Here is a 23,922-nt window from a genome sequence, read left to right as displayed (position 1 = left end):
TGGAGAGGAGATGGAGAGGAGATGGAGAGGAGATGGAGAGGAGATGGAGAGGAGATGGAGAGGAGATGGAGAGGAGATGGAGAGGAGATGGAGAGAGGGGGAGAGGAGAGGAGAAGGGGGAGAGGAAGAGAACAAGGAGGAGGAAAAGGCTGCTCCTCATCAATAGCATAGCAAACGGCTTATACCCATACCCCTTCCCCTTTTTCCAAATCCACACACCACAGACATACATAGTAAGAAACTCAAAGAAAATGAACACCCTACCTGCCACCCCAACCACCCTCCCCCTCCAACGAACCCGGCCAGAATCAGGAGCGGAATCAAGTCCCCCACGACGCCCATTTCTCTCTCTCTCTCTCTGTCTCTCTCTCTTTCTCTCGCTGGTTTTTTGCTGCTCCCGTTCGCGCGCTGATGGTGCTCGAAACGAATGATTGAATGACTGTGATCTCCGTGCTGCGTACTCCGTACTCGGAAACAATAGAAGAAGTGGAGAGAAAAGTAAAGAGGATGAGAGAACAAAAAAGCGAATGAAGAAGACACAGGCACCAGCTATCTATGTATGCAACTCCGTATGTTATGTATCACGGGCGGTGAGCCATGGCATGGCCAGATGATTGCGATCAGCGGACCCTTAAGGTTCCAAGTCTGAAACCGTGGAACGCGGACGGGGACGCGAAACGGGCCAGGGGATCAACAGGGCCCCGGGGTGCAGGAACGGGGGCCTTGGCGAGCGTGGGTTGGGTTCCCGGGAGGTTTAGTAAGGGCGACATGTGTTCTAGCGGAGCGGGATTGCCATATGTAATGCTGTATAGACATCACGAGTAAACGAATAATGCATTAGAATCTATAGAGATACTTTTACAAGCAGGTAGCGATAGATTACATCCCCCCCCAGACCCAAGAACCCAGCCCACATTTTTCTCCAGTCCCATTCAATGACTCCGAACACTCCCATCAACGTACCCTGTACGTTACAAGTCCCACCCCAAAACGAGAGTCCCAATCCGCTGCAAGACCAATAACTAGCAATTAACACCACATCTAACTCCCTAAACACCACCTCTAAACTCCCCCCTTCTGAACATCCCTTTCGGTCGGCGATTCACGGAAACATAGGTCCTATGCTCTGGCCCCTGGCCTTCGCCAACAGCGCACTGGTCGACAGACCGTACTTGGTCCCGATGACATCAAGTCGACCCAGGAGCCAGTCTCTCTGCAGTGCGGGGACCGTCTCCGCATTGGCGGCAACGTACAACGGCCACATGATGGAGTATCCGCCAAAAGCTTCCGCGGCTGGCTGAATCAGCAAGATATCTCAGCGCAGACGTTCATTTTTGCACTCACCATACTTCTCCTGATGCTTCTCCTGCGCCACGGGCTGCAAGTCCCAGCTCATATGAAACGGGACACAGGCGCTAATCTCATCCACCATCTGCTGGACAATCCACTTGGCCCGGACATACTGTGGCATAACGCCAGCGCCATGCGGATTCTGCCATGTAAGACAGGCGAGGATGACTCGCTGGCAGAAGATTCTGCAGATACGGTAGTCGTTGATGAGGTTCGCCACGGGCACGTCTTGGTAGGCGTGGATCTCGCCAAACCACTCCTCCGCTTCGGAGACGTCTTCGGGCATCGCTTGGACCGTTTTGATGATTCGATGGCGCCAGCCGGGTGGGAGTGTGCCGTACCATTCCTGGAGGTTGCCGTCAATCGTCTCCGCGAAGTCGATCAGAGCCGTTGCCTCTGGTAGAAGCGTGTCGGTGAAGGGTTTGGCGGTTAGCGCCTCTGCCTGGGCGCGGATGTCGGGTAGATCGGTGGACAGGAGGGTGAGACGGTTGGCGGCTGTTTCTCCACTGTCATCTGTCACTCTCCAGCCGAGTTCGCCAGGGAAAGGTGTAATGGGCTTGGATCGTTGCACGCAGCTCGTTATCTGTTCAATGTTAAGGAGGTTTCCATCAGCCTTAATGGCGAGGGTATACCCACCATCATTGTTCGGACAGCCTTGAATACCATCTGTGACATGGGGTCTTTAAGCTGTTCGGTACCTCTCTGTATCGTCAGAGTCACAGCTCCATCGACATGATGGGCCCATCCATCGATCGTCTTGTTGGTAGACATGATCGTCTGCATCTAGTCAGCATATGTTTAGTAGTTTGGAGCTTACGAGCCTGGGGATGGACTATCAATCGCAGGCTGAACCTACCTCATACAACGAGAATAAAAGAACAGAAACGATTATCTCATCCGACTTCCACAGCTCTTTATCATTGATAGCCTCATTGACCTTCCTCATCGCCGCCCCATACTCCTGGGCTGCCGCTATCAACAAATCCTGCTTGTCGGGATAGTTGCCGCACACAGCCAGCGCAACGGCATTGAAGGCCATATGCAGGGCCGACCCAGACTTCGCTCTCGTGTACAAGGGAACCAGGAGCTGGAAGAAGCCTCGCTGCGCCTCGGGTTGCAGCGGTAGGGTCTTCATGATGAAATCATTGATAAAGAAGACCACCGCCTCGTATTCTGGCGGTAACGTGAGGGAAGGCGCGATCCCCTCGGAGAGCCGCGACATCAGTCTCTGGAAGACTGTGAAGTCCAGATGTTGTGTCTCGTCCCCGAAGCGTTGACTTCCGAGTCCTGGGAAGGATTTCACTTCCAGCTCTTGGCTCTGGTCGTCCCACTCGTGCGTCTCTTGTTGCAGGTGTTGACTCTCATGTTCCGCCACAGTGTTGTACTGGCCAAAGACCGGTTCAGTTGGGAGAGAGGCGTAGTATGGCTGCACTGCCAGATCCGTCGCAGCTGTGTAGATCCCAGAGGCCTCTGTGCTTGACAATCCGTACACTGAATGAAGTCCCCCACTCGTCGGATGTGAGTACTGGGGAACAATATGGTTCAACGGCTGTCGGTATTGTTCAAGCACGTGCCCCGTGTCCAAGTCAACCGTCTGCAACAGGGGTGGAGCCCCTTGCAACAGCTGCGAATACTGCAGACCTGTGTTGTTGAAGGCTTCCCAGTCCGAAGAAAAAGGTGGCATTCCTACCTCGCCTGCACCAGGTTGTGCTGTATTAGTTGGGTAGACGTTCCCGGTCCCAGCCCTGCTTGATGAACCATCCTCAGGCAGAGCAACACTCTCTCCATTCGCCTTCGCGGCTTGACATGCCTTCCTCTTCCTCTGCGCCCGCTCCACCATCGCCTTGCCTTCATCCCTATGAAGCAGATCAAACTCCGGCGGGAACCCAGGGCACACCCGGTTCGACTTCTGACACCTCATGCACACGGGCTTCGTCTCGTCGCACTTGATCCTCCGGCTTTTGCACATGGCACACCCCCGGCTGGGCTTGCCCGTGTACACCATTGTGCAGGTGTGGAGCCGCGATTCAAGCAATCAAGTAAGTCTGGTAATGTCCCCTCCTCCACTGCGGGCCTGTGGCCCTTGGACCCGGTGCTGACCTGACTCCGAACGAATGTGTTGGGGAGGTGCGGGGATGGAGAATTGGAAAACAAACAGCAGATAACTCTTGTGGAGCACCAGTCGTCACCAAGGCCCGAATACTTCCTGATTGAGCGATGGGATTGGACCCCGATGACCGTATGGTAAGACGTCAGGGTAGTGGTGGTAGGGCCGGCGCCGTCCCGATCTGAACATAACAGCCGCACGTGAAGACTCCACGCACCCTATAGTAGAGCCAGGGTAGATAGAGTAGATAGGTAGAGATAGGCTCGTAGTGTAACGCACTAGACACTAAGAGCGGGCCGCTTCCGTATTCGACAGCACGGTAGGCTCGGTGGGTGTACTGGTCCGTTGAATTGTCGCCTTTGGTTGGATCGAAGTAGAGCCTAGAGGAGGTAGTAGTCCGAGGGTGTGGGCTCGAATGCACCGATTTGCATGTGATTCAGGAGCACCGTAGGTCTAGCGGCCCAATGAGGTAACAATCCATAGGCCGGCGGCATGCTCCACTAATTGCTGGAAGCAGTGGATGAAAGTTCAGAGGAGCAAAGATACCTACTCATGGCGGTACTCGCGCAGTAAGGGGTGTAAATGTTAGAAGGATGCCTGACTTTTTTCGCAAGGTTTTCCACAACGAGCCGAGATTACACGGCGCAACGGGGGGAGGAAGCTAAGGGAATATTACGGGCGCGGGTAAGCGGCTCAGCTCTCCATTGGCATGGTCTTTAGGCGGTTTCGGGAAAGGTTGCTGCCGCCAACTGCAGAAAACGGTTACGTGAGATGTTCTGGTCGTTGCTGACGTATCGCACCACGTGTTCAACGGCCGGGGACCTGGAAAGCGCATCTGCGTGAGATCACGTGAGTTAGTGATTAGTGAACGGAGACATCGCATCGACCGATGGTTGGCTCTGATTTCTCTTCTTCTATTTTTTTTCTCTTCGCTTTCGAGGATATCCCCTTTTTATACGGCTTCTGCTTCTAGAACCGGTCTGGGGTGAATGCGATAGAAGCCCAAACTCTGCGAACACGTGGCCTGTGAAATCGCTTGGTACCTACCTAGGTAGGTATGAGAACGTCCAGGTTCGGAACTGGGTGATTCTGGGAGAGTTTTATTCGTTCATTGCTTGAATTGGGTATGGGTATCTCTTTTCCATGATGCTAAACGCATGAGCCAAAAGGAATACGATGCGGCAAAGGAAAAGTGAGAAGCAACGGAAGTGAGAAACATGAAACCCCATACGCCAGCATCCGTCTCTATGTATATGGAATTTCAACACCCGTAACAGGTTACCCCTTGACGCCTATAAAAACCTCTTGAGCGCCAGCTTATGTCACCTATCCAAAATTGAAGGCGCTGCCGGATTCCGATATCAAAAAGTGAGGATGCTTTAAACGTCGTAGCCGTTGAGGGAGGGCGCTGCCGGATTCCGAGATTAGAAGGTTGGAGATCCTTCAAACGTCGTAGTCGCTGAGAATGTCATCCGGGTCCTCAGGCGGCAGTTCCTCAATGATGTCGTTTGTGCGAGGACCAGTATACGTCCTGTCAAGCTGTCAGCCTCACCGTCATCTCCAAAGAAAACAGCAACATTATCAGACTCACTTCCTCGCCCCCGCATACCACCAAACCATACTAAACAACCCGATAAACCCCGCCACGCACACGGCATAATTCATATTCTCGGGCCGCACTGGCCGCACCGTCGGGAAGAACAGCACCACGCTGATGAACACGACCCACGTGACGGCCACGGCGTTGACGGGCTTGCTCCACCGGCCCATGGTGTAGGGCCCCGGGATGAACTTGACGCGCCCCTCGTACCAGCGGTGGGCGACGATGACGGCGATGTACGAGAGGTCGAGGGCCGGGGCGGTGATGTTGAAGATGGCGACGATGGTGAGGGTGCTGCCGATGCCGATGAGGTCGAGGCACGAGCAGAAGAGAACGACGAGCCAGACGGCGTTGACGGGCGTGTTGGTGAGGGGGTTGACGCGCGCCCAGAAGCTGTCGATGGACGTTGGTCGTCAGTGATTTCTGCACAGTTGTGGGATTATAGGACGCCAGTGGTAGCAGATCATCCCATCCCCTTCCGTCCTGTGGTGAACACGAAAAAGGGAGCATATGCATCCTCCAGCAAAGGAGATAAGGGTCGAGGCAAAGGAACGTAAGAAAAACGATACATACCCCGAAAACGGCAACGCCCCATCCCTACTAAACGCCCACGCCATCCTCGCATTCGCCAACATAGCACTACACCCCGTAAACACCTGCACAAGAATAACAAAGAACCACATGGCCGTTCCTCCGGTCCTACCGCCCGCATTGAAGAAGATCTGCGCCACGGGCATACCAGTAGGGGAGGCCATGATGGCGTCGTAGTCGCTCATGCAGAAGCAGAAGGTGACGGTGAGCATCCAGCCGACGACGCCCGAGACGAGGATCGCGAGGCGGATGGCGACGGGACCGCGGATCGCGGCATCGTGGGTTTCTTCGGACATACTAAGAGGGGGGTGAGAAATGGGAGGGGGATAGATAGATACTGGGTCGCTTACTGGGTGGTGCCGTCGTAGTCGGTCATGGTCCAGGCTACGGAGAGGAAACTGGATACCAATCATCAGTGTCATCTGGTCAAAAGCTGTAGGTAGGTTCCGCAGACGCACCCAAGGAGAAAAGAGAACCCCCTGCTGCCCCATCCAGAGCCATCCATGACTTCTGTAAACACCCATTTCGCACTCTGCTTATTGGGCGTGAGCACCAGGAGCGCAATGCAGATGCAGACCGACGCAGTAACTGCAAGATCGTTAGGGCTGAAGTCCATCTCACCGGTCCCAAGGACTCACTGTTGATAGGCGCAAACCACAGGACAATCTTATGCAGCCAATTGGTTGGAAACGAGCACACGCATCCAAACACACACAGCACCAGGATGGCCAGAAGAACGGTCTGCAAGGCAGTCCTAGTCGTACAGTGAGCTCGACTGTTTCCAGAACCAGTCCCTCGGCTCTGTGTAACTCACGGTGTAAACGTAGGCTCACCATCAGCCAAGCTCGAGTGCATCACCGCCGTCGCCAACACCATCTGAGAAATTGTATACGCCAGGCTCGCCACTCCCGCAGCCTGGCCCAGGAAATTGCACCACCCGATGATCCACGCCCACGCTGCGACATGTTCGGGCGGAACGACGTGCTTCGTGACATAGTACATTCCGCCGGCCGTTGGATATGCCGATACCAGCTCGGCGACTGCACGGCTTAGTAGGGGTTGCATAAAGTGAGGGGGAGGGCTGATGGTGCTCACCGGAACTCGCTATGCAGTATGCCATGAAACTGCCTATGAACCACGCCCAGACAGCCGTGGCAGGGCCACCTGATGCCAATGGTGCGCCGATGGTTGCGGGGACGGAGCCTAGGACGCCGAGGATGGAGATGGCGTACGAGACGGTGGACCATCTGGAGAAGTGACGGCTCAGTACCTGTGATGGGTCTGTTAGCCGTGGTCATCAAGGAGGGTGTATCTCTCCCAACTTACTGGTGTATAACCAATGCGCACTAATAGGCGATCATCGTCATCCTGAATCGTCGCCATGATGTCCTGCCTCCGAGGACGCTGAGCAGCTTCGGCTGCCTTTGATGTCGAAGTTACGCCAGCTTGCGGTTTACTCAAGGCAGTGGGATCCGACTTGGAGTCTGGCCTGGGGTCCATCATGTCTTGTTAACCACACAACATTGAGGCAGGCAGGAATGGAGACGAATGACGGATAATATAAAGAGCAAACAAAACAAGGGAATGGTCAATGGGCTGACGGCGGTGTGCCGTAGCGGGAAAAGAATTGACGGGGTGGAGATTGACACTTCTGGAACAATGGTGCCGGCCAACGGTAGTTGAGATGGTCAAAGGACGCTTGTGAGCAGGGAGAAGGGGGGATGGACAGCGTGAGAGCGGCCAATTCGTGACCAGTGTGGGAAAGATGGTTGGGTTTTATCATCATATTTGGCTCACTATTGGCACCCTGCGCTGGCAGAGCAAGAGAGGTAGGCCGAAGGAAGCAAGTAGTAGACCAGTAGTATTGCTAAACGACGCCCCAACTTACCTTTCTCCGTAGTCCCAGATGTGGAGCCGGGCAGGGGCAGCAAGGCTGGTAGGAGCTGCAGTAGTAGGACTGCAGTCCTGACTCTCGACGAGTCGACCGTGCCGCGCGAATGAATGGAGAAGGCGAGGAAGGGTGTGGTGCAGGCTGGGCCTGGTACTTTGTTATGTCACATGTACGCGAAGAGACGGATGGTGAAATAATGGCGAAGGTGGATGCCAACCAGATGGAGGTGACACTGCACAGGGGAACGCTAACGGCAGCCGGCTTATGGCACGTTGACCCATACATGAATGGGAGAAAAATAGCATCATACAACCCTACAATAAAACCCAAAAAGCCGTCCGGCGTCCCACAATCTCGGGACGGCTCTGTGCGAGAGATGGCGCGTCTGAGATGGCTGCGCACTGATCCATTGTTGGTTGCCGTAACACATGGCAGATCCCAGACGGAGAATACTCAAAACGGCTGCTTCTCCCAACATCCTCCTCTGACGATGCCAGTCGTCGCTCTTGCTCAGCGATATGACGCAGGCGGTCCACCGAGCGGGTTATTAACGTGGGGAAGAGGGATGCAGGGGCTGGGCAGTGGGCTTCAGTTGCCTCTACTCTAGGGTATCTCTGAGCGGCTGGAGGCGGTGTGCCATTCCCTCAAGGTCCTTTGCAATCTCGCGGGGGAGACATGCCCGAGGTCATGCTGGACCGCCGGGCGTTGATGAGCTGGTAACTCCCACTCCCTAGACGTGCTGAAGAGGTTGGTTACTGGATTGCCAGGACGCCAGACGCGAGGACGGCAAGCTTATCGCAGGGCCTTATTCTTCCACGCTTCTTCCACGGAGGGAGGTGCATGCATGCAATCTGTACTCGTTATGTACCGAGTACAGCAAGACGACGACTGAGGAACAACCGCAAGCGACACGGCGCATGGTCAGAGTCCCAGGAACACGGTGAGAAAAAGGAACCCGTGGTCACGCTTCCCTCGCGAGGCGTTGCTTCTGGCGGATTGCGATGCGGTGAATGCGGTGAATGGAGCCAAGTGCTCCATGGCGCGACGGCCGCCATACCAAGGCAATGATCGGATGTTGCTGTTGGCATCATCACCACCGTGGCCGTCGGCAACAACCAGATTCGCAGGATCAGGACTCGTTGACCCATGCCAGGACCATTATTGTGCCATTGAGACTGGGGGGAATGAATCGCTTTCATCCACCGTCTCCCTCGCGAGTCGCGATGACCCCGACGTCCCACGTTGTAGATATCTCCAAGCAAACGGGATACATTGCCGTCGCGAAACACCGTTTTCCCGCCATCATACATTTCTAATAAGAACAAAACAAACAAGCCATGGAAAGTCTTGCTCTCCAACTCTCACACTACCGAGGCCTTGGCAGTGATTCATCATTCACCGCCCACGCGCACCCCACGCGATTCCGGACTGGTCCCAACCACACACCCCTGAACTGAAACATCCTTTTTTTTCCTGGAAGTCTTCTCGCAACCTTCCGCAACGTGGCCGGCTCGCCTGGCTCATCTGGCAGCCGTCTGTCCGTCCCGTTGCCGATCAGCCTTACCCACACGGCTGGCGAATCACCTTTGAAAGTTCGCTCTGCCACCTCGATACCAGGGAGTAAGGTGCGAACAGAACTGAAAGCATTATGCGAGTGAGATAGCGCTGGGCATATCATCATATTGGAAACATTACCTATCCATGGGGGGAATCACGTGGAAAATACATGCCGCAAACCTGTCCCGACCTTCGCACGTCGCCGCGCGCGCTCCTCTCTCTGTATAGAACCAAAGAGCGACCGTAGCCAACCAAAACATGAGAGAGGTCCTTAGTAAGGGCTGTTGACAATATCGTCCCGGCCAAGATAACTACCCCTCGTCCGCCGCCCGGGTCCGACCCTCGTCGGGGTCGCAATGCTTTCACGCGTCGGCCTGGCCAACGACCGCTTGGCTACCATATCCACCTCGTTGGGCAGGGCCACGATAAGGTTCTTGTCCGAACCAAACTTGAAGTTATCTGCCTTAACCTCCTCGGCGTAGCGTTTGATGCTGTACGGATCCTTCCGATTCGCAAGCACCTTCTTCAAGCTCCAGGTGACAATGAAGGGCCCTGTCGCAGTGATGATGGTTGTCTCCTTGTCGTCGAGTCCAATGTTGAAGCGGGCAGGAGTAAACGATATCGGTGCCTTTGTCTCGTGCTGGAACTGAGCCACGTGGCTGGGCGCCAGTGCGAGACGTCGGGGTTGAGGTTTGTCATCCTTCGCAAACGGTTTCTCGAACCCAAGTTTTCCATCATTCTTTCCTCCCTTTTGCAAAGCATCAATGAGAAGCAGATACGTGCGCGTTGTCGCCAAAACCCATCTACCGTCGGCTGACACGTCCATGCCAATGATAGGATCTCCAAGAGCAGGGATGAGGGTCTTCGCGTTGATACCGAGGCGGTCAAACAGGCGAATGTCTCCTTTTTCGGAGGCGACGGCGATATGTCCCTTTTGCGTCGTAGCCGCTGCTGAGAAGGCATTCTTCGTTACATATTGCTTGAGCTGGTCATCAACGAGTTTGTTTCCCGGCAAGCGAGGATCTACGCGGTAGAGAGCATTGCCGGAGAGTCCCAGGAACGTCTGTTCCCCTGTCATTTGAGCGAATTTCTGTCACAGGGTCAGCATTAGTCTGCTAATAAGATCCAACGAATCCAATAGCTTACATTTTCCGGCGCAAAGATCTTGACCGGTATGTCGTCATGAACCTTCCATTCATCAACCACCTTACCAGTCTCCAAATCCATACGGTAGAGATTGTTCGGTGTGTCCAGGTTCTGCATGATCATATTCGCGTCCTCAGCGTGCAGCATGACCTTGCTGGGATTAAAGGCTTTGCCCTTTGGCGTCTTGACATCCCGAATGGTGGTCGCGAACTGAAGTTGATTATCCGCGGTGTGCTTGAACACTCCAATCTTGTTGCCTCGGACAACGAAGGATCTGTCATGTTTGTAACCCACAGCCAGCTGGGAGTTGACTCCGTCCTTGTCTTGCGTTTCCGTATCGTCTTCAGATTCATCCTCGTCGTAATGTTCGCTTCTATGGCCCTCATCGGCATCCTCGAAATCTTCTTCCTCCTCATCCTCATCCTCATCCTCTTCTTCCTCCTCCTCTGGGGCATCCTCCATGGTGAGGTCTTGGAAGGCTTCCATGACATAATCTCTGTCCGTGTCCTTAGCCTTCCCCCACTTCATTTGGTTCAAATGCTCCCACAGGGCCTGCATCACGCCCTGCTGAAAGTCCTCTATGTCTTCTTCGTTTTGGAAGCGGAGAAGCCAAGAGTACGCCGATCCATCATCAAGGTAGTGGTTGAAGATGAAGGACTTGTATTCATAGTTGAACACTGGATTAATGTCTTCCACGATAGGCTGGCCCAACCATTCCCGCCCTTCGCCTGCGATGTGCAGCCAGTACTCCCAGTGGCCAATCTCAGTCACGGTAGCCTGGACCTTGGCCTCTTGCAAGATGAAGGTACCGGTGGGGAAGTCAAAGAGGTGTAGCTCGGCCGTCTTGTCGGCCAGTACGCCCAGGGCTTGAGGTTGAGCCGCAGATGGCGGCGCCTTTGTCGGCTCTTCTGCCTTGGGTGCCTGCGCTTTGCCTGCAACCTTCTTCGCCATATTTGCTTTCGTGGTGTTGGGAAACAGTTCAGTTGCGTCGGGTGGGGCAGCTACAGCCGGGCCTCTTGTAACTGGATTAGCGACCGGGCTCGCGGGTGGGATAGGTTCCTCGGAGTATGCCAAAGCCTCTAGCTCTTCCTCTCTGGCGTTGGTGTGGCTCCTTCGGTATTTCCTTTCGTACTGGCACTGAAGGGCAACCCGCTCAAAAAGAGCGGCAGTCTCCGGTTTGACCGAAGCGTCACAGACAAACTCCCAGAGATCGCCTTCCTCTCCGCTGAGGTCACGCCACGCGAAGATCTTCTCGCCCGTTTGACGAACGTCGGTACGGAACTGCAGCTCCTCGTCGAGCAGGAATGTCTTCTGGTCCTTCTCACCACCTGCTAGGAGGTCTCCGACGCTGTCTTCACCGGTCTCTTCAGCGACAAGTTCCTCCTCGCCTTCCTCGTATGCCCTCTGAACCACAAGCTGGTACTGGAACTCCTGACCTGTCCGGCGGATCGTGGCGGCGGCGTCTTTGAAGATGAGCTCCGAGTAGCCTTTAACCGAGAGCGGACGGACGAGGTAAAGTTGGCCTTGGGGGATCTCAACGAGTGCTTCTTTGGAGGTGTCACCAAAGACGATCTTGCTGACTGTTCGACACGTTAGCGGCGTTGTTGATAGCGGGGGCGGGGCAAACAAACGGCTGCGGAGCATAAACATGTTGTGATGAGTGGTGACTCTGCGAATGAGGGTGGGTACAAGGCCTCTGCAATCTGTAGCGGCTAGCTACGAGAGAAGAGACCGCCCAGGTGAAGGGGAGAACTACCTAGGGTAGCAGGGAGTGAGAGAAATGTGCAGTTGCATCATTGAGGTCCAGACGTTATGTAAGTAGGCGCCCCTGTTTCGGTGCCCCCAGCTCTGCGCCACAGTGAGGCCCGTGCGGCAAAAGACAGCAAGCATTTGAAAGACAAGAACACTCTCAGCGGTCCACACTTGTGGCGTCGTTGTGGCGTATGTTTCACAAACGTGCAAAGAAAGCGTGCTCTTGAAGCAAAGGTCTTGAAGCAAAGGCGATTATCAGACATGTTCGCTCTTAACATAGGCCTCATTGGTAACACTCCGCTTGCGCCAGTCAATGCTTTGGACAGGATACCACGTCAACGCTCCCAATTCTCCCCTTTCCGGGCCAGCGTTCCTGCCCTAGAAAAGATCTAGAAGCTCCTGGTTACTCTTCTGTGCCGGCTGATGACCCAGCTGCTGGCTTGCAGGTGGAGGCTGGCTAGTTCCCCCAAGATTCAGTCCCGCAAATCCATTCATGATATCGTCATTCGACATGGTAGCTGCTGAGCTGCCAGCAGCGCCAGTGTCGCCAAAGCCTCCTAGGCCAAGCAGGTCATCCATTGTAGACACTGGTGCGACATGGGACGATGGGGACGCGGCACGCTGAGGTGTCCCCGCAAGTCCCTCCAGACCAGACTCTCCAGACTGCGGTTGTTTCTGCAGCGAGGCAGGTGCTGATCCGTCGAAGTCGATGTCCAGAAGATTTTCGATGTTTGACTGCGGCGGTACCTGGCCACTGACGACTGCTGCTGCTGCCGCTGCGGCGATCGGATTCTCCCTTGCGTTCTGCTGTTGCTCCCTATAAAACCGTCAGCAGACTTACTCACAGATGGTAGGGTGTGCGTACTCGATAGCAGCCTTCTGCATTGCTTCCGCACCGAACCTGCCTTGGCCAAGGAATGCCTCCGGAGGCTTGTGATACACAGAGGCGAGAGTTGACAGTTCGGTAAGCAATTGGTCGAGTAGGGCGGGGGGTAAGGACTGGATCGTGGAAGTGATGGGCGGCTTGTCGGCCAGTATGACGCTCTTTGAAGTTGGTCAGCACCGATTCACCGATCGGGTTTATGCTCTCACCTTTGCTACTTGGGGATCACTTGAAAGTAACCGCCAGTACACGTAGGCTCGGTCGCGGATATCTGGATTATCGTTTTCGGCGGTTGCAGCTTGCAGTATCTTCTGCACAAGCGCCTGTGACTGATCCGGCTTCTTCAGAAAGAGTTTTACGACCGCGGTAAGAATTTGCAGTTGAGTCTAGATTCGCAGTCAGTCTAAATAGATGGTACCGCAAATGGTCACCGACGCACCTGTGTAAACTCTTCGGCGAAGCCGTCCACGAAACCGGCCAATATCTCTGCGGCATTGCTGATCTTTTCAGCGTACTCGCCCACAATCCAAATGAGCGAACCTCTCGCATTCGGCTCATCCAGATCGTCAATGCACTGGCAGAGCGTCGGTATGATCCCTTCATAGCCCGGATACCTGCGGAAAATGTCCTTGATGACCACGATAGCTTCCTGAACGACGTAATTGACCTTGGTGTTTATGAGATCCAGGAGAGTGTTGACACACTTCTCACTGGCACTTTCGATTTTGATAGCGACCTGCCCGATCGCTTTGACTGCTCGGCGAACGAAATCCATATCCACTTCCATGGCGTACTCTTTCAGCTCCGCTAGCAGCTGGTCCACGTTCTTGTCATTTGCAATCCGCACCATGATTTCCAGTTTCTCGAGTTTGAGATAGGGTGGGTCGTTGTATTTGCAGAAGAAGACGCGCATCTCCTTGCTGAGAATATCGGGCTGCTTCTGCAGAAGAAGATCGATATTTCGTAATGCGACATATTGGACTTCAGGTGCCGACGAGACCAGGGTAACTGAGAGTAATTAGGCTTTGTCGGCAATGTGAAGACGAGAGCTCACCTAGCGGAGGAGCCATTTTCTTCAAATAGGACTTTGCTAGCTCAGGCGAAATGTACTTCATGTGAAGGAAGACAACCTTAACGGCTGCCAGGACCACGCTAGGGTTGACATGCTGGAACTGCGGTGCCACACGCTCGCAAATATGTTCTGACTCTTTCACGTCGGCGGCTTTGTAGTCGGCCAAAGTCGTCAGAATGGTGACGCGGCCCCATTCCGTGCATTCATTCAACGCCATGAGCAGCTTCTTCAGCGTAGCGGGTGTAATTTTGAAAGCCTGGGTCTCCGGCGCCGTCTCGTTGATCTCGACCAATGCAGTAACCGAGTTCGCGACGACCATGGGATTAGGGTCACCAATCATGTCTTGTAGCTGTTCCAGGAAGCCATTCTCCAGGCACATCTGCGGGTTCAGATCAAAAAGCTTTGCTACGCACAAAGCTGCTGTTTTCCGGACGTAGGGTGATTCATCTTTGAGCGTCTTCCTCAAGGGCTCTTCCATGTAGTCGACCATCTTGTCCACCCGGATGCATCCCATTGTCCGTATTGCGAGCGCTCGTATGAGGGGATTGGGGTCTTCGGAGTCTTGAACGAAGGTGTTCACGGCCAATATACAAAGGTCGGGATGCGACTTCGCGTAGTTCCTATATGTAATAAGCACTACACTTTATCTGCGAATTCGAGAAATACTGACATAAGATAGAGATACACAAGCTTCTTCTGGTCGAGGTCTGCCGTTGCAATGTTCTTCAGAACGTCGGGGAAAAGGGCGGAAACGTCCTTGCCTAGAGTCATGGCCATAATAGTCTTTTGAATGGCCTCCTTCCTGTATAGGGTTCAGTATCAATATCTTAACCGGTACGTGATTGCGCCTGCTAACCGCTCATATGCATATTGCGACCTGCCACCAGTCAGCATATGAACCTATGATCTCCGGCGGACACTCCTACACCAGGCCCGCTCTGAGTTCAAACGTCTCTCCCTTCCTCGGCACCGCGAAGGCGCCTCTTATCCTACTGACCGCCATCTCCACGCTTCGAAATTAGAGAGGACCGCAACCTAGGTCTTCATGCACGTCAAGGGTTCAGGGTGGTGGACAGGTGGCGGGGTATGGGGGCGTCGCACAATCGCGGTTCAGGACGATAGTGCGGCTTCGCAGTGATTCGTAAGAAATTGAAGTGTGGTAATGTACTCCGAGCCGTTGCGCTCGAGGGCTGGTGAGTGCACAAGCGGTTGTGTGGTGGAGGAGGTCTGGAGTTTGGGGTTTGGCGAACCACGTCCGAGCTCATCTCATTTGTACCTCCACCATCACCAGTGCCACAAGTGGATCATATCACAACAGGAAAACCATGAAAGATGGTGAGAATAGTGCACAATTAATGTAAAATCAATTGAGCTAAATAATGAGTAGTCCTCCAATCTCCCCAACCTGCGGCGTCTGTTCGTTGAAGCCCGCTCTGAGGCGGAAGAGAGCGCCTATTCAAGAAACGCGGTGGGTTGTATCTTGAGTGGGAACCTTCACAGCACCTGCTGATTCAATGTGACAGTTCTACAACCTTGTGCTCTTCATGTCTTCTGTCGCGGTGTTTAGTCTGGTCGCTCAGCGCATGTCCTCCGGAAGGAGTGGACATTGAATAGGGAATATCGAGGTCTCCAGCGCCAAGACTTGTTGACTTGTAGGGTTCCTTGGTGAAGGCATTGGATGAAACGACACGCATGATTTCCAGAAATTATCGGGATATCATGGGGATTAATCTACATGTGTTGAAGAAAGTAGCGCGTTCCTGTAACGCGTAGTTGGCAGTACAAGAGTCCCAGAACCGGAGGACAGGGCATGGGTGGGCGGAAGAGAGGTATTATGGAATCCATCATTCGGAATCCATCACTCTGAATCGTCCCCATCTTCGGCCCCGCTGGGTTCGTCAGACTGGTCATTCGCGCTGTCGTCTCCGGAGACATGTGCGTCACTCGTACCATCGTCGTCGTTCTCATCCCCCGATTCCTTCTCATTCGCAGAGTCCTCCTCATCATCATCATTGAAATCCTGCAAGGTGATTTTGGATGCAGCAGCTGCCGCCCTACGCCTAGGCCGCCCACCCTCTTCAGTATTGCCCCAGCGTTGCGCCACCTCCTGTATAGCCTCCAAGTCCTTCGCCAGCTCCCGTTGTTCCTTGATCCTAGCGGCCTTTTCAACGGAGTATTTGCCCTCCATGCCGGCGTCTTTGAGCATGTCTTTCAAATGTTTGATCTTCTCTCTAGGCGTGGCGTACTTTGCAAGCTCCTTGCCCCAGACTTTTCTAATACCGCACTTGAGCAGCCAGCCTTGCAATCTCTTGATCTCTGCCTGATCAGGATCCTCCTCTTCGGCAGCTTTGGACTTGGACCTAGCTCCTGGCGCCTTGGGTTTTGCTGCCTTGGTACGTTTCTCTGAAGGGGACTTCTTCTGTCGTTTCCTCTTGACCGGCGATTCATCTATGAGGCTTGACAAGTCACTGTCGGAGTCATTGGCTTTCCTGTCCTGCATTCCCCCGTCTTTCGTTCTGTTCACTGGCGTTGCGGATCGAGCTTCCTCTTGATTTGCCCCCTCAGGCTCCTCCTCATTGACGACCTTCCTTGGACGTCGTACAACCTTCTTCGCCTTGGGGCTCTCGCTTTCCGCTTCGGAAACGGTCTCCTCTTTGGGAGGTGGGCTCGTGCCAGCCGCATCCGAGAGCTCGTCGGACGACTCCACGACCTTAGCTCGCTTTTTGGGTTTCTTTGTAGGCGCAGCGGCCTTTCGCTTCTGGGGACGTCCAGCCTCGACGTCCTCTGTTTTCGTAGGTCGCGCTTTGGTGCGAGCGGGTTTCGCGGGGGAGGATTCTGGGGACGCAGGTTCATCTCCGCAGTACTTATCCTGTATGATGAAGAATCAGTGATGAATTGGAAGAATAGTGAATGAAGGAGCTTACCACGGCCTCGTGGATCAAGTCACTGCTCTTCTGCTTCCAATTCTGATCGCTTTTCAGGAACCCGGAGGGCAAGCCAAGCTGTTCCTCGGCACGCGCCCGGACGCGTTTAACGGTGAGGTCTTCATGGTTTCCAGATTTATGGAGTCCAATGACAACGTCGCGGAGGGTGCGTGAGATGATGCTATCGGGAGGGACATTGGGAGAGTCGTCGGAATCGGACATTGTGCGGGGGATGCAGGCCTAGTAGGAATAATCTGTGCGAGAGGACGCGTGTTGGACGTGGAGAGTGTCCAGGTGAACGGACCAATTCTCAATTGGGCGCCTGCGATCTACGGATGGCGTAACTTTGAAGCTTGCTGTCGACTTTGCTTGGACAGCAGGAGAGAGACACTTTGCGGAATGCTGGCTTGGCTTACCAGAGATGGTGAACATGCAGAAGGATGGCGTCTATCTACAATTGAAGCTTTTGGAATTATTTCACGGTTCACATCATGGGAGATATATCGATGCCAGTCGCTGCCTTCAAATTGACTCGATTTTCAGACAGTTTCTCCACTTTCTGAGCAGCGCATCCAGCAGCGATGAGTGCGGGAAGCGTCTATACAGTGAAGCCCATAGATAGCGAAGAATAGATGGCACTCTTCTATCAGTATCCAGGTCTGGGGCGGAATAGCACCGGGCAAAAGATGTGCCGAGTCGAGCCCTCCGCGGAGCGCTTGGCGTCACTACAGCGGACTATTAGCAGGTATAGTGCCAAAATTCAATCGCGCGGAGAACCTACAAACCTATGTACACACAGCATAGTTTCTAGCCTAATTATATATAGTAGATATATAAAATAGCAAGTATATAAGTAAGTAAGCATAGGCAGAAGTAGTATAGGTAGGCAAATATAGGAAGACAGGTGCAGAGAAACAGGTGCAGGCAGACAGGTGCAGGCAGACAGGTATAGGCAGACAGATGCAGGCAGAGAGGTACGGGCAGACAGGCAGATAGAAAGGTAGACAGACAGGCAGGTAGTATAGGCAGGCAGGTAGTGTAGGTAGGCAGGCGTAGGTAGATAGGTTATATATATATATAGAGATACAGCGTACTTGTTGCGTATATACACTGCGTACTTGCTCTACGTACTTACACTGCATACTTGCTGCGTATATACACTGCGTACATGCACTGCGTATATATACTGCGTAAGTAGGCTAGAAACTATGCTGCGTGTACGGAGGTTTTGCAGGTTCGTTGGGCAATTGAATTTTGGCACTACACCTGCTAATAGTCCGCCGTACGTCACATGACTAAGGGGCAATTTCCAAGATTCCAAGAGATCGCGATCTAAGAATCCCATCCAGCACCTGCATTTGCATCTGCCGTCCGTTTTTTCGGGGCATTGGAACTCGGAGTCTGTATGCGGCACCCAATCTCCAAATCAATAAACTTGTGCGCATGAGTACGATGAATACATACTGTCTCGATGTCGCCGTCCTCGACTCTCTGAACTGGCGTTCCGGCGGCGGAGTGTTTGGCCGTCCGCCCGCCCGCTGTGCCCCGCCATAGCCAATGGCCAAGAGCCTAAGCGCGGCGACGTCACTGCTTCGAATTCATGGCGATGACGACCCAAAAGCCAACCAGCTGGTGCTCGATTTTCGTGTCTCGAACCACAATCATTCTTTGCTTGTTGGGGCCACACAGAAACCACCGTTGCAGGAACGCTCATCGCTCCGCCAGCTGTTCCCATCCTTGGCGCCATATCTGCTCCATCTGATCTTTTTTCTCTATCCAACCCTCCTTCTTCCCACTTCCACCTTTTTCCGCGCCCAACACGCCCAACGCTTTGACCCCTCCCTTCCATCAAACCCTTCCTCTACTTGTCACCGACGTCACCACCATTGTCCGGCAAAAGAGATTTCCACCCTCACTATCTGCAACGCCGCATCCGCATCCATCCGTTGACAATAATTGACTGAGCCGCCCGCATACCTGCCGCTCACACAGCACTGCTTGCGGCAAACGCTACCCTCCAACGCTTGCCTGTCTACACCACTCTCGTCTCGCCAAAGATGCCCTCCGTTCCCGAGGGAGGTCGTCTCCTCCTCATTTCCAACCGCCTTCCCATCACCATCAAGCGATCCGAAGATGGAAAGTTCGACTTCTCCATGTCCTCCGGCGGACTTGTCAGCGGCCTGAGCGGCCTATCCAAGACCACCACCTTCCAGTGGTACGGCTGGCCCGGCATGGAAGTCCCCGAGAACGAGATCCCGACCCTCAAGAGCCGTTTAAAGGAAGAGTACAACGCCGTCCCGGTCATGCTAGACGACGAGCTTGCAGATAGGCACTACAATGGCTTCTCAAGTATGGCTGCTGTCCCACGCCCTGACCTCCCATAGCTAACAAGGTGCTTCAGATTCCATCCTTTGGCCGCTTTTCCACTACCATCCCGGAGAGATTACCTTCGACGAGTCGGCTTGGGAGGGATACAAGGAGGCAAACCGCTTGTTTGCGAAGGCAATCGCCACCGACGTTCAGGACAATGATTTGGTTTGGGTGCATGACTACCACCTCATGCTTCTGCCAGCAATGCTGCGCGAAGAGATTGGCGACACCAAGAAGAACGTGAAGTTTGGCTTTTTCCTGCACACTCCGTTCCCGAGCTCCGAAATCTATCGCATCCTTCCCGTTCGCAATGAGATTTTGCTCGGCGTGTTGCACTGCGATCTGATTGGGTTCCATACGTACGACTATGCGAGGCATTTCCTCAGCAGCTGCTCCAGGATACTGTAAGTTTCCCAAGGCTCAATCATTCCATGACCTTGTCTAGTTGCTGACGAACCTCAAGAGGACTGCCCACGACACCAAACGGAGTCGAGTTCCAGGGCAAGGTGATAACGGTCGGCGCTTTCCCTATCGGCATTGACCCGGAAAAGTTCGAGGAAGGCCTGAAGAAGCCCAAGGTTCAGGAGCGGATCGCCACTCTTGAGCGCAAGTTCCAAGGCGTCAAACTGATTGTGGGAGTCGACCGTCTCGACTACATCAAGGGTGTTCCGCAGAAGTTGCACGCTCTAGAGGTGTTCCTCACCGAACACCCGGAGTGGATAGGCAAGGTTGTCCTGGTACAGGTGGCTGTCCCTAGTCGGCAGGACGTCGAGGAGTACCAGAACCTGCGAGCCGTGGTTAACGAGCTGGTCGGCAGGATCAACGGGAAGTTCGGCACGATCGAGTTCATGCCCATCCACTTCATGCACAAGTCGGTCTCGTTTGACGAGCTGATTGCGCTGTACGCCGTATCGGACGTGTGTCTTGTCTCGTCGACGCGCGACGGCATGAACCTCGTCTCGTACGAGTACATTGCGTGCCAGCAGAAGAGGCATGGCGTCATGATCCTTTCCGAATTCACGGGTGCTGCGCAGAGTCTGAACGGAAGCATCATTGTGAATCCCTGGAACACGGAGGAGCTGGCGGATGCAATCCACGATGCCGTCACGATGGGCGAGGAGCAGCGTCTGTACAACTACCAGAAGCTGGCCAAGTACGTGAACAAGTACACGAGGTGAGTGCCGGATTTCCAGACTTGCTTCTTTAGTTTTTCTAACATGGTTCCAGTGCATGGTGGGGCGAGTCGTTTGTCAACGAGCTCACGCGCATCTCGGAGCAGGGCAAGGGCAGGAACGTCAAGATCCGGCCGGGCGCCATCACGGAGGGCAAGACGGATTATGCAGCTGCTGAGGAGGCGGCCTCGATACCGATCCGGCCCAAGGAGGCGGAGGCGGAGGTGAAGCCGGAGCAGTAGTCGTAGTGATTGGCGATAAAGGAATGCATAGAAGGGTGAGCCTTTTCTTTTCCTCCCTCGTAGTTTGCGGCTAGAGATTTATTATCGCGGGCAAGATTGGGTGGGAGTTGGTGTATGTGTGGTTCATCTCTCCGGTTGGGCGGTGTAGCTCGGTGAAGCTGTACGTATGTCTCTCTCTGTTTCTTTTTATTTCCTTGGCTTCAGTAGCGAGCTAGCATGGGAAATGCATGGGGTGGAATTGATCGTATGATGCTCAAGCTTCGCTTTTTTTGCTTTGTTTTGCTTTGTTTTGCTCTGCTTTGCTTTAGTCAAGTGCCGATTTGAAGTTGTGACACCCATCAAAGTTGAAGTCCCACATGCAGGGTACCCAGCCGTGAATAGATCGATCACGTGAGCGTCACGAAACCCCTGGAAATGCGCCAGCCTTGAACTTCTCTCCATTAGCCCCCTATTCCGCGATGGGGAATCCTTCGTAACCTAGAAGAGATAGTGAGATGCCGGATAGTAGAGAGCAGTAAAATATACAGCTGTTACCCAATGTAGAAAAAAAGTCAGAAACCCGGCGAGAAACCCAAACCAAACAAAACAAGATCGCCGCCCGCCCGACCAGAATCCCGGATAGCCATAGCCCAAAGGAAAAGAAAGAGAAGAAAGAAATGGCAAGGACGACGTGTGTCCCGGGAAACCACGAGGTATGAACGTGTGCCTGTGCCCAGGCGTTCACTCGCTCCTCGGTTGTGGATATACCGTTGCAACAAGAAAGGCCCTCCGTTCTCCCGTCTTGTCCTTGCCCGGTGTCCAAATCGTACCTTCTAAATAACCCAGATGCATGACAACAAGCAAGCAAGCAATCCTCCTAGGAGGGGGAAGGTAGATGGGTGGGTATAAATACATTGCAGAACGACGAACCAGCTTTGCTCGACTTCCGACTTCCAACTGCGGCGGATGCGAAAAAGGAGAACGGGTTTCACTGCTGTTGCGGAGGGATCTGCTGCTGCTGCTGCTGCTGGGTCCCTGGTTCTGGCTTCATCATTTGCTGGCCCGGTTCCGCTTTCATCATTTGCTGTTGGAGCGGCTGCTGCTGCTGGGGTTGTTGCTGGTTCATCTGTCCTTGTTGCTGCTGTTGCGATGGGTTCATCTGCCCTTGTTGCTGTTGCGCTTGATTCATCTGCGCTTGCTGCTGCTGTTGCCCCGGCGCCGGCGACGCCTTCATCATCTGCTGCACCGGCGCACCCTTCCACGACGGAAACAACCCCTGCAACTTCAAGTACAGCTTGACGAGTTCGTCTGGCGAGTTCGGCGGCGTCATGATGGCGGGGCCAGGCATGGTGAGTTTCCGTTCTGCCGTCTGGGCCAAGAAGGCGAGGTTGACTTGGAGACGACGCATGTAGCTGTTGTTATGAATCAGCCTTTCTATTCTGACAAACACCAGGAGTGCTTGATAACTCACTCGGTATACTCCTTCGACGGACTCTGGGCCGGCTTCTCCCCCGCTTGTTGCGAATCCTGGCTGCCGCCTACCACTCCGCCCTTGCCCTGCGAGACCAGGTCGGTGATTTCTCTCAACAGGATCATGTTGATGTCTAGCAGGGTCTGTATGCGTTCTTTCTCCCGTGCCTGGGCGACCGGTGATAAAGGTGATGCCGGTTGCGCCTTTATGGGGGTCTGGGCCTGTGGTTGAGCCGTCATGGCCTGGGGTACTTGTACTTGGGGTTGACTTGGTTGCGGTTGCTGTAGCTGGAGCTGCGGCTGTTGGGGTTGGGGTTGTGGTTGCGGCGGCATGGAGAGCTGGCCGTTTGCGGGGAGGGCGATGGGGGAGTGTTGGACTGGAGTCTGGCTACCATATGGGCTCTGGTGATGGGTAGCGCTTGACGGTGAGGCTGTCTGGCGGTTCGGCACGAATTGAGGGTTGACGGGCGAGGCTATGGGTTGGGAGAAGGAGGCGGTAGAGAAGGGTATGGGCGAAGGCTGAGGCTGGTGGTTCAGTTGCTGATGTTGGTGTTGTTGGTGCTGTTGCTGAAGCGCGACTGCCATGCATCATGTCCTGTCAGCATTCGTTCTGCGAGAGAAGCTTTGGGTCGGGCTGAGCAGCCACGAGGCACGCACCAAGAAGGGCAAAGGGAAGAGCATCGGGGGAGGACATGTCTGAGTACATACCTCGTGCCTGGTGAAGCTGGTTCTGCGGCAGGCCTCCGGGCTGCATCAAGCCACCAGTCGGGGGGACGCCGCCACCCATCTGGGTGAAGGCGGCGGCGGGAGTGCCATTGGGGAACTGCTGGCCGTACTGGAAGGGCGACGGCGAGGACTGCAAGAAGCGGGCATCGGGGTAGGCCTGGTGCTGCTGGTGCTGAGGCGTCTGGTGGTGGAGGAGCTGCTGTTGTTGTTGCGGGGAAGGAGAGGGCTGGGTGACGAATGGGCCGGCGTGGTGGTGATTGTGGGCGGGAGTGCCTGGCAGGGTGGGGAACGGGCCACCAAAGGAGGGATGCTGCTGGGTGGTGAAGGTTTGGTAATCCATCGGAGCAGTGGTAGTCATTGGGCGGCGGTGGTACAGCCGTTTAGATTATTGGGGGTTGGGTGGATGGGATGATCGGGGGGGAGGATTCAGGTGTGATGGAGGCCATGGCCGAGGGAGGGTGGTGGCGGACGGGCTTTTCGAGGCCCCCATGGCGCCGGGTTAGCTGCTGGTGTGCCCTGCATAGTTGGAAAGGAGAGAAAGATTCACCACAACAACAATTCACATTTATTCGGCACAGAGGAGAGTCAGAGAGGAGGAGAGGAGGAGGATGAGGAGAAAAGAGCAGCAGGAAAAAGGAACGGCACAAAATGGGAGGTGCGGGGGAAATGGACCTGGGGAACGCGCAACCAACTCTTCTCCCCGTCAATTCACGGCACGACTCCAGCTGGAACGGGACCCAACGGAACAGACAATCCCTGCCGCCCCTTGGCTCCACACCAAGTACGGGGAATACCTAGCCCTATCTACTAATGGCCAGAGCCGCCAGACTACTCCCGGACTTTGCACTGTTTCCGACGACTATACTATTATGTCGACGATGTGGTAGTACCAGCGGATCTCCATGGGTGCCGCCGTATTCGCAGCGGGGGAGGATCAAGATGGGGTGGGAAATAGGTATCCCGGAAACCATAGCCGTCGTTATTATACCGCATAGCTGCTTCTGGCTACGCTGTCTCTTCAATCGGTGAGACTCTGACTCTGACTCTGACTCTGACACGAGCTCCCGGACTTTGCCTGGGCCAATGTATG

At 54.3% G+C, this 23,922-nt stretch overlaps 9 protein-coding genes across 9 annotated transcripts; 3 read left to right on the top strand and 6 right to left on the bottom strand.

The window, feature by feature from the left end:
- EI97DRAFT_285804 (uncharacterized protein) lies at positions 1 to 514 on the top strand. The gene has a single exon (XM_033794402.1). It carries the CDS (start codon positions 33 to 35, stop codon positions 429 to 431), a length of 399 nt encoding a protein of 132 aa, XP_033648911.1. The 5' UTR covers positions 1 to 32; the 3' UTR covers positions 432 to 514.
- A 503-nt stretch (positions 515 to 1,017) lies between these two features.
- On the bottom strand, positions 1,018 to 3,624 carry EI97DRAFT_285788 (uncharacterized protein). Its single transcript, XM_033794401.1, has 4 exons — positions 2,207 to 3,624; positions 1,987 to 2,127; positions 1,345 to 1,933; positions 1,018 to 1,293 (listed from the first exon to the last, which is right to left on the bottom strand). Exons 1-4 carry the CDS (start codon positions 3,353 to 3,355, stop codon positions 1,103 to 1,105), a joined length of 2,070 nt encoding a protein of 689 aa, XP_033648910.1. The 5' UTR covers positions 3,356 to 3,624; the 3' UTR covers positions 1,018 to 1,102.
- A 1,276-nt stretch (positions 3,625 to 4,900) lies between these two features.
- On the bottom strand, positions 4,901 to 7,148 carry EI97DRAFT_388054 (amino acid permease-like protein; the record flags this gene model as incomplete). Its single annotated transcript, XM_033796162.1, has 9 exons — positions 4,901 to 4,988; positions 5,049 to 5,450; positions 5,631 to 5,945; positions 5,999 to 6,046; positions 6,107 to 6,236; positions 6,287 to 6,402; positions 6,463 to 6,688; positions 6,744 to 6,918; positions 6,975 to 7,148. 9 exons carry the CDS (start codon positions 7,146 to 7,148, stop codon positions 4,901 to 4,903), a joined length of 1,674 nt encoding a protein of 557 aa, XP_033648909.1.
- Positions 7,149 to 7,840: 692 nt separating this feature from the next.
- On the top strand, positions 7,841 to 8,273 carry EI97DRAFT_285503 (uncharacterized protein). The gene has a single exon (XM_033794400.1). The coding sequence runs from the start codon at positions 7,916 to 7,918 to the stop codon at positions 8,144 to 8,146; it is 231 nt and encodes a 76-aa protein (XP_033648908.1). The 5' UTR covers positions 7,841 to 7,915; the 3' UTR covers positions 8,147 to 8,273.
- Positions 8,274 to 9,367: 1,094 nt separating this feature from the next.
- On the bottom strand, positions 9,368 to 11,886 carry EI97DRAFT_388053 (VID27-domain-containing protein; the record flags this gene model as incomplete). Its single annotated transcript, XM_033796161.1, has 2 exons — positions 9,368 to 10,186; positions 10,243 to 11,886. 2 exons carry the CDS (start codon positions 11,884 to 11,886, stop codon positions 9,368 to 9,370), a joined length of 2,463 nt encoding a protein of 820 aa, XP_033648907.1.
- A 155-nt stretch (positions 11,887 to 12,041) lies between these two features.
- Positions 12,042 to 15,194, bottom strand: EI97DRAFT_437927 (Adaptor protein complex beta subunit). The gene is made up of 8 exons (XM_033799439.1): positions 14,876 to 15,194; positions 14,806 to 14,826; positions 14,620 to 14,751; positions 13,932 to 14,569; positions 13,317 to 13,885; positions 13,087 to 13,263; positions 12,860 to 13,038; positions 12,042 to 12,811 (listed from the first exon to the last, which is right to left on the bottom strand). Exons 3-8 carry the CDS (start codon positions 14,724 to 14,726, stop codon positions 12,373 to 12,375), a joined length of 2,109 nt encoding a protein of 702 aa, XP_033648906.1. The 5' UTR covers positions 14,727 to 14,751; positions 14,806 to 14,826; positions 14,876 to 15,194; the 3' UTR covers positions 12,042 to 12,372.
- Positions 15,195 to 15,484: 290 nt separating this feature from the next.
- On the bottom strand, positions 15,485 to 17,457 carry EI97DRAFT_428394 (uncharacterized protein). The gene is made up of 2 exons (XM_033797244.1): positions 16,874 to 17,457; positions 15,485 to 16,818 (listed from the first exon to the last, which is right to left on the bottom strand). Exons 1-2 carry the CDS (start codon positions 17,093 to 17,095, stop codon positions 15,808 to 15,810), a joined length of 1,233 nt encoding a protein of 410 aa, XP_033648905.1. The 5' UTR covers positions 17,096 to 17,457; the 3' UTR covers positions 15,485 to 15,807.
- Positions 17,458 to 18,826: 1,369 nt separating this feature from the next.
- On the top strand, positions 18,827 to 20,750 carry EI97DRAFT_285374 (Alpha,alpha-trehalose-phosphate synthase). The gene is made up of 4 exons (XM_033794398.1): positions 18,827 to 19,222; positions 19,275 to 19,647; positions 19,707 to 20,417; positions 20,471 to 20,750. Exons 1-4 carry the CDS (start codon positions 18,931 to 18,933, stop codon positions 20,655 to 20,657), a joined length of 1,563 nt encoding a protein of 520 aa, XP_033648904.1. The 5' UTR covers positions 18,827 to 18,930; the 3' UTR covers positions 20,658 to 20,750.
- Positions 20,751 to 21,624: 874 nt separating this feature from the next.
- On the bottom strand, positions 21,625 to 23,190 carry EI97DRAFT_462900 (uncharacterized protein; the record flags this gene model as incomplete). Its single annotated transcript, XM_033801318.1, has 3 exons — positions 21,625 to 22,048; positions 22,108 to 22,684; positions 22,815 to 23,190. 3 exons carry the CDS (start codon positions 23,188 to 23,190, stop codon positions 21,625 to 21,627), a joined length of 1,377 nt encoding a protein of 458 aa, XP_033648903.1.
- Between the last annotated feature and the right edge of the window lie 732 nt (positions 23,191 to 23,922).

The sequence above is a fragment of the Westerdykella ornata genome (assembly GCF_010094085.1).
Source record: "Westerdykella ornata strain CBS 379.55 unplaced genomic scaffold EI97scaffold_63, whole genome shotgun sequence".
Classification (NCBI taxonomy): Eukaryota; Fungi; Ascomycota; class Dothideomycetes; order Pleosporales; family Sporormiaceae; genus Westerdykella; species Westerdykella ornata.
Note: the sequence above shows the minus strand (reverse complement) of the source record. Positions and strands in the feature narration are given on the sequence as shown.

Excerpts from the sequence above, each read along its gene's own strand:
- EI97DRAFT_437927 (XM_033799439.1), bottom strand. The coding sequence starts at position 14,726 with ATGGCCATGACTCTAGGCAAGGACGTTTCCGCCCTTTTCCCCGACGTT. Across the intron at positions 14,570-14,619 it reads CTTGTGTATCTCTATCTTAT|GAACTACGCGAAGTCGCATC; the intron begins GTCAGTATTTCT and ends TATTACATATAG. Across the intron at positions 12,812-12,859 it reads ATGCAGAAGGCTGCTATCGA|GGAGCAACAGCAGAACGCAA; the intron begins GTACGCACACCC and ends ACGGTTTTATAG.
- EI97DRAFT_285503 (XM_033794400.1), top strand. The coding sequence starts at position 7,916 with ATGGCGCGTCTGAGATGGCTGCGCACTGATCCATTGTTGGTTGCCGTA.
- EI97DRAFT_285804 (XM_033794402.1), top strand. The coding sequence starts at position 33 with ATGGAGAGGAGATGGAGAGGAGATGGAGAGGAGATGGAGAGGAGATGG.
- EI97DRAFT_428394 (XM_033797244.1), bottom strand. The coding sequence starts at position 17,095 with ATGTCCGATTCCGACGACTCTCCCAATGTCCCTCCCGATAGCATCATC. Across the intron at positions 16,819-16,873 it reads ACTTGATCCACGAGGCCGTG|GATAAGTACTGCGGAGATGA; the intron begins GTAAGCTCCTTC and ends TTCATCATACAG.
- EI97DRAFT_285788 (XM_033794401.1), bottom strand. The coding sequence starts at position 3,355 with ATGGTGTACACGGGCAAGCCCAGCCGGGGGTGTGCCATGTGCAAAAGC. Across the intron at positions 1,934-1,986 it reads AGGCTGTCCGAACAATGATG|ATAACGAGCTGCGTGCAACG; the intron begins GTGGGTATACCC and ends AACATTGAACAG. Across the intron at positions 1,294-1,344 it reads GAAGCATCAGGAGAAGTATG|CCGCGGAAGCTTTTGGCGGA; the intron begins GTGAGTGCAAAA and ends TGATTCAGCCAG.
- EI97DRAFT_285374 (XM_033794398.1), top strand. The coding sequence starts at position 18,931 with ATGCCCTCCGTTCCCGAGGGAGGTCGTCTCCTCCTCATTTCCAACCGC. Across the intron at positions 19,223-19,274 it reads GCACTACAATGGCTTCTCAA|ATTCCATCCTTTGGCCGCTT; the intron begins GTATGGCTGCTG and ends AAGGTGCTTCAG. Across the intron at positions 20,418-20,470 it reads TACGTGAACAAGTACACGAG|TGCATGGTGGGGCGAGTCGT; the intron begins GTGAGTGCCGGA and ends ACATGGTTCCAG.